Source organism: Netta rufina, assembly GCF_964035555.1.
Source record: "Netta rufina genome assembly, chromosome: 10".
Classification (NCBI taxonomy): Eukaryota; Metazoa; Chordata; class Aves; order Anseriformes; family Anatidae; genus Netta; species Netta rufina.
In genome coordinates this window covers 7356616-7363479 of record NC_140133.1, presented here as the reverse complement: position 1 = coordinate 7363479, position 6864 = coordinate 7356616, and the positions used below count along the sequence as shown (strand labels likewise).

General features: G+C 43.8%; 1 protein-coding gene across 1 annotated transcript in view; it reads left to right on the top strand.

Moving 5' to 3' along the window:
• The first annotated feature begins 3501 nt into the window (after window positions 1-3501).
• The window catches only part of IPPK (inositol-pentakisphosphate 2-kinase), a 29936-nt gene continuing 26573 nt past the window's right edge, over window positions 3502-6864 (top strand). Inside the window, exon 1 of the mRNA XM_084292791.1 lies at window positions 3502-3665. Coding sequence (XP_084148917.1) covers window positions 3585-3665 — 81 coding nt within the window. The 5' untranslated portion in view covers window positions 3502-3584. The remainder of the gene's footprint in view (window positions 3666-6864) is intronic.

Here is a 6864-nt window from a genome sequence, read left to right as displayed (position 1 = left end):
TATCCATGGAAAACAGTGTTAGGGATCTTGCCTGTATATAAAAATCTCAACTGTTCTGACAACTCGTCTGCATTTTATATACTATATAGAGAAGAAATGAATCTGTGCTCTGGATCTTTAACTTCATTTCCTCCTTCACCAGCCCCTAGCAATGTAACCTCGCAGTAGTTATGCCTGTTGACTCACAGCTGCAGATACTGCTGGCTGGGTAAGTGTGTGCAAGCTCTTGTTGATTAACAATGTCTATGTTGTTGACCTTGTCGCCTTTTCTTGCTACATACTTATTCCCAAAGCCATCAACTTCCTTAGCGAGTAAAATAAAATATTTCTTATGGTTGGAAGTACCAGGTATGATTTCTAAATAAATAAATATAAAAACACAACACCAAACACCTCCCACCCATCAAACTACACGTTAGTCACCTTTATTCCCCCCTGCTTTGGGTCAATGCCGCTCAGATTGTGAGATGGTGAAATGACAACTGAAGCATGAGGTTTTCTGGATTTCTGGTGTATGCATGAAATTACGTAGATCAATCATGGATTCAAGAGATAAATAAGGCATGGAGACTATGCAGCAGCATAATCCAGATAAAAAAGGTAAAGCTTTAGAACTGTAATGAGGTGTAAGTTCCATCAGTATGCGCCATTATGGATGGCTTGAGTGTAATGTAAAACTGTCAGGTAACCTTCATTAAACATAATTGCATCTTTTGAATTAATTTTAATTTAAGAAAAAGAATTTTAGTGTTACTTTTATTCAACTTCCTTGGACTTTGTCTGGAATTTTTGATTTTTAAATAATTTCTTCAGGCAGATGTTTCTTGGTCGCAGGATAGGATCTTCTGTGTCATGTTTATCCTTTTTCAAAAATAACAGGATAATCTTTTTACAGAATTCTTTCTTTTTGGTGACCTGCAGAACCAAGATGCAACTTACAACAAAAATCCTTCTCATAAGCTTACAAGACATTTATGTTATTGGCATCTGACTTTATTATGAGTCTCAGTAATGCTGTTTTTCCTGATACCTGGATTTAATGAACTTTGCTTAGCCATCAGAATATTAATGCAAAACACTTGCCTGCTTTTGTTTTAGCCTCAGACTAAATAAGACCATTTTTAACTATTTAATTCTTATTCCTTGGTAAATTGACAAGGTATATAAAAGACTGCATGTGTGCGAGTCCCACGCTGGTAATTCTGTGGCATGACTGGGGAAAGGACGTGACAAAAGCTGAGAGCTGAAGTCTGCTGGTGGGAGAGAAGTCATGTTGTGGTGGGCTGAGAAAGATCTGTGTACCGGGGATAATCCAGGAGAGCTGAGATCAATAAACTAAAGATGTGAAGTTGGTGGTTAGTTCCATAGTTTAAATCAAATTTAAACAAAAACATACCACTACAAGCATGGGATGATAGACAATAAACTGGGAAGAAAATTTACATTAGCTAATGTATTGTTTGCCTTTACATAAAGAGTCAGGAAGGCTGTCTTCTCCTAGCTGCAAATGTTTGACTAGCTTTACATGATAGTATTTTATTAGCTTATAAGAATGTCGTATGATCAGTGTTCTTGTATTTTATTTTGTAGGAAAGTCTTTTATTTATCTTGCATTGAGACTATTTGCACATTTGACTATTTGCACAGTGACCTCAGTATACTGAGTATAATGAGTATACTGAGGTCACTGATTTAAAGGCTGTATTTAAGGTTAGTGTTTTTTGTATCCCTGACAGTGTAGAGACCTAGGAAAGAAGAACTGTGACACACAGCTCAAGAGAGCCACCTGGTACAGTTGTAGAATCCGGAAAATGGAAATGTATTCTTAAGCCTGTGGTGTTATCCTGATGCTTTCAAACACCATCAAAAAGAAAAAGGTGAGGGGATTAAGGGAAGCTGCAGAACTGGAGGTATGATTACCCTACACAATCCTGATGCAGTTTTAACATAGCTTATTTACATACTAAAATACCACAAGCACCTGATTATCTACTGAGATCCTCAGATGGATTTTGAAGCTCACTGAGCTCTGTGCTAGTCCCCAAGGTAGCTAATTAAGACTAATCCAGGTATGTCTACGCAAGCTGTACTTATACCGCAAGACTATGCTGGAGGAATTCCAGTTAAGTAACACTTTAACATCATTAACAGCACAGAAGCCTAAGATACTTAAGTTTGTGTGTGTTGTAGATAGTATCTAAAATAAGTAACACTTAAAAGCTGATAACGTAGAGAGAAATATGTTATTGAATTTTTGTCCCTCTAATTTCAAAGTTTCACCAATGAATTTTCAGAACCCCCCTGCAATGTAGCAAAGTGGTAATTGTGTGCCATGAGATGTGGGAGGAAGAGGTGAAGTCACTTGCTGGAGACAGTGATTGCATTAAAGCTTACGTGTTTTCTGTTTTTTTTGTTTTACTGTTTTTTTTTTTTGTTTATTTGTTTTTTACCCTTGCACTCAACTTGTACTTTATTTTTCTGTGTAGCCGTGTACTTTTTAGAGGTATGAAAACTTTAAAGAAATTCTAGTATTACAAGTTGATTCTATTAAGACAAATTACTTCTGCCACTACAAGTCAACATATTTGTCTTTATTCATGTAAACCTATTAAGTGTTCATATCCTATGTCTCTGATGTACATTAATTGTGGAATAATGCTTCCACTGAAAGTTTTGTATGTAACCTTGAATGAAATTCTTCTACCACGTTTGGATAAGATGGGATAACACTTTTTTTTCTCTTTTTTTTTTTTTTATGTATCTGTTTGTTATTACACAACATAATGGAACTTAGCAAACATGCAAGGTGACAAACATACTTTAAACATTCCTCCTGTGACGTTATTTTGGTCTTTATTAAATGGCCAAAGGAATCAGGTATTCACATTTCCTTTTTCATACAAGTCTATAGCATATTGTTAAATAAAAGGACAAGTGCATATCAATCCACATTTTTGGCAAAAATGAAGCATGTATTCTTTAGACTCCATTTATTTTTCAAGAATCTAGTTGAAATTAGGTTATAAATTATTTAAGTGACAGCACAACACAAAAAATCAAGGACTTTTGGCAGATTTTTGAAGGTTTTATTTTCAGCCTTCTGTTCATCTTTTCCTTTTTTTTTTTTTTTTTTTTTATAAAAAAGAAAAGCATAATCTTCTTTGCTTTAACTTCTTAAAGACTGTGTAAATCGTAGTTGGGCTCTACTCAAATAGCGTGTTTGTTATACGAGGGCATCAGAAGGTAACACCTGCTTGCAAGGTTACTGTTATGGAATACCTTCCTCAGGAAGAAAGAAAAGGGAAAAACTGTAAGCTGTTAGAGGTAAATTTTAAATGGCAATTGAAGTTTTGTTCTTTGTAGTCAAACCCGGGAGGGGACAACACTGAGGGAGCAACGGAGGCTGTGGGCGGGCTCGGGGGCGCTGAGGCGGCCGGCCCGAAGATGGCGGCGGGGCGGGGCGGTGGCGGGCGGCCCTTCCCGCGCGGCGGGCGGCGCGCAGCCGCCATGGTGGCGGCGTGAGGGCGGCGGGCCGGCGGCAGGCACCGTCCCCGCGGGGCGCGGCGGGGCGGCCCGGGCCGGGCATGGAAGTGGAGAAGATGGACGAGAATGAATGGAAGTACCACGGGGAGGGCAACCAGAGCCTCGTCGTCTCGCACTGCCAGGTGCGGCCCTTGCGCGGCGGGGCCCGAGCGCCCCTCCCCCGCCGCCGGGCCCCGCGTGAGGGGAGGGAAGGGGGGGGCGGGCCGGGGCCTCCCCAGGTGCGCGGCCGGGCCGGGCCTTTCCTTAACCGGGGCAGCGGTGGCAGCGTGGAGACGGCTGGGGGGACGCGCTGGCAGTTACCCGCCTGTCGTGTCGCGATATGGGCGCGACAGAAGGCAGCCCCGGCAGGGACCGCGCTCCCCTGGGCGTCCGCGGGGTCTGGCGCCCTCGGGGGGGGGGGAAGGGGAACGGGTCCCGCCGGCCCCGTGCCTCCGCGCACCTTTTTTTTTGTTTTTCTTCTCCGTTTTTCTCCGTAAAGAAACAAACGGAGCCGGGCCCGTTTGCCGGCAGCATCGTGAGGCGAAGCGGAGGCTGCCCACGGCGCTGCTGTCACCTCACAGCGCCGGGCTCGGCCCCGAGCGGCCCTCGGAGGAGCTGGGGCCGTGCCTGACCTGGCTCGGGGCCGCTTCGGGGCTTCAGGGTTCTGTGACTGAGTCTGAGTGCTGCCACCGCTGTGCCCCAAAATGCCCTTGGTGTTGCATGGATCTAAAGGTTTTAGAGCTAAAAGGCTAAAGGGTGGTATTTATGTAGAAAAAACTACAAGCTGTATGAGCTGAATCCTGAAAACCGTTTATTTTTCTATACGTATGAAAGAACAATCAAAAATACTGTATTTGTTTGATATATCTTTTCTGGGTTTTAAACACACATTGAATGTAAAAGACGTTAACAAACGTCAGCCTGAGGAAAATGCTGGAAGTATCACGGCCTCCTCAAACTCAGGAGGGACATTTCTGTGGCTCTCCTTTCTCTTTATATGAGATACTTTTAAAAGATACTCTGACTACAAGAAAAAAGCACATGATTTTGTTTCCTGTCTAAATTTAAGCTCTGAAAAAGGCAACTCAAAAAAAAAATGCAGTCACTGAACAATAGGAATCAGAAGGCGTAATGGGTCAGCAGTGATGCAATTGTGATATCTTTGAAGACGTGGAAGATGAGGAAGTCTGCCAGAAACGCAGAGTGCTTGCTGAGTGTGTCAATTCTCCTTTCAACAAGAGGCAAAAACTTTAGGATACAGTGAAAGTAAAGCAGATGTATTTTTTTCCTGTATAGATAGCTGGTGAACTCTTGGAAAACAGGAGTATCTAAAATAGTGTTTAGATGCTGATTGTTGCGCTGTGTCCCTTGCAAACAGGACGTGCTTGCATGATTAATCATCCTGCTTGTGATCCGTTGTCAGTCATTCTCAGGTTTGTGTGAATGAAACAGCAGCATCATTAAGATACTGAATTTTATTTTAACTGTCCTGCCTTCATTCTGTATCTCTTCGGTTCGTGTTTACTGTGTGTAAAGGTCAGGGGGAGGGATGGTGATTTGGTTGTGGCAAAGGGGATGTGAATGGGGGCTGAGACAGAAGTGCTGGGATTGCGAGAGGCCAGGGCGGAAGCGTTCGTGTGCTTGGTGTCGCCTTGTTCTCCCTTCTTGTGTGTAGTGGTGCCTCGGAATGAGGGAAGGAAGCTGGTCCCTACCTGCATGGGTCTGAACCTCTCATCCTTGCTTCTTCAGGAGGATCTGAGTGGTTTAAAAATAAAACAACACCAACAGCAACAAAAGCCACAGAAGTCCCCTGTCATTCTGGAGAGGAGAGCAGAAGCCGGTCTGCCCATTGTGAACTAAGACCCAGGGAGTTTAGCTTCAGCTCCTGCCCTCTGATCCACTCTCTGAAGCACTGATAACTGGTTCTGTGCAAGCTCATGTTATCAGGTCCCTGGGGTTCAGGATGGGGTGAGCAGGCAGGCTGGGCACACACTTGTTACTGATTGTGTGGAGCAGAGCTGGCTTGTGGGTGAAGACTAAGAAGAACAAGGCACGCCTCAGTTCGTGGCGCAGGGTCTTTTTAAGGCTATGTTTATTTTTTGGCTTCTCCCATTCCCTGCGTATTTAAGACGTGAATGTAACGCCCCGTTAATCCAAAGTTAGTACAGCACCAAAATTGAAAACGTGGTCACAGGAAAGTCACATGCCCAACAAGCAGCTCCGCTAGTGATGAGCTGATAAGCCCTGGATGCAGCCAACAAGCAGACGTTTTTTCCAGTGCCTTTGGGTGGTGGCCTGTAGGCAGAGGTTGGTCTGACACAGACCCGTGTCCTGTGGAACACGCCGTGCTGTGTGATGTGCTGTGAAGCACTGCCTGGGGGGCTGGTCCCCATACCAGCTGCTGACCTCCAGGACGCCGCAGTGACACGGCCCCCCGAGTGGTCGGTACAGGGGCAGAGAGTCTGAAATCACTGCAAGTGCATCTCTGTTCCTATTCACCCTGCGAGGAAAAAGAGGATCTTGGGTGGGGCCTGGCCTCGTCAGCGCATCTCTTCTCACAGTGATAGTTTCACAGAGTTACTTTAATTAGTTCTCCAGCATTTAATGATGGAACGCCTGCAAAGAGTTTCCAGTTACGCCGTCACCACTGAAGCTGCTTGCTTGCTTAATGTATATTCCAGCTTCTGTTCTCCTGGCTTTTTGTAGTTCTGATGAATCTAAAATTTTGGCAGATGTACGGTATCATGGGACAAATTTCTCTGGTGGCAAAGCTTTTCCTGTTGTCTTTTAATACAGCTGTGATTAACTTAACCCAAACTGAAACTGAATGATGGTCAAAAAGCCTTTGTCTGTCTTGCAACCTGCCAAAATGCTGCTACCAGGAAACGAACAAGGGTAGGCCTTCTGTACCATTGGTGCCAGTGAGAAATACAACTGGCACTTCCCTTTGCTTCCTGAGGCCGGTGCTTGATCCATTCAGACTGATCTCTCCCAAGTACACAAAAACTGCAAGTTCATTGAATCAATAATTGCGTAGTCCTTGTCCGTACGTGGCAATGTTGAGTATTTGATTCAATCCTAGTAGCCTTTGCTTGCCACAGTTTACCATCCTTACCAATAACTTCCTTGCCACAATTCACCATCCGGTGAATCCTCTGGTTACTTGTTGTAGCTGTGTTCTCAGAGATGCCTGAAGTGCTGTGGTACAGATACAGTTTTAAATAAAAAAAAAAAAAAAAAAAAAAAAAAAAAGAAAAGCAGCTGAACACAATCACAGACCGCTAGGCAGTTTATAAAAGATGCTTTGTATTCTCTGCATTTTATTGGAATGTTGCTCCTTCT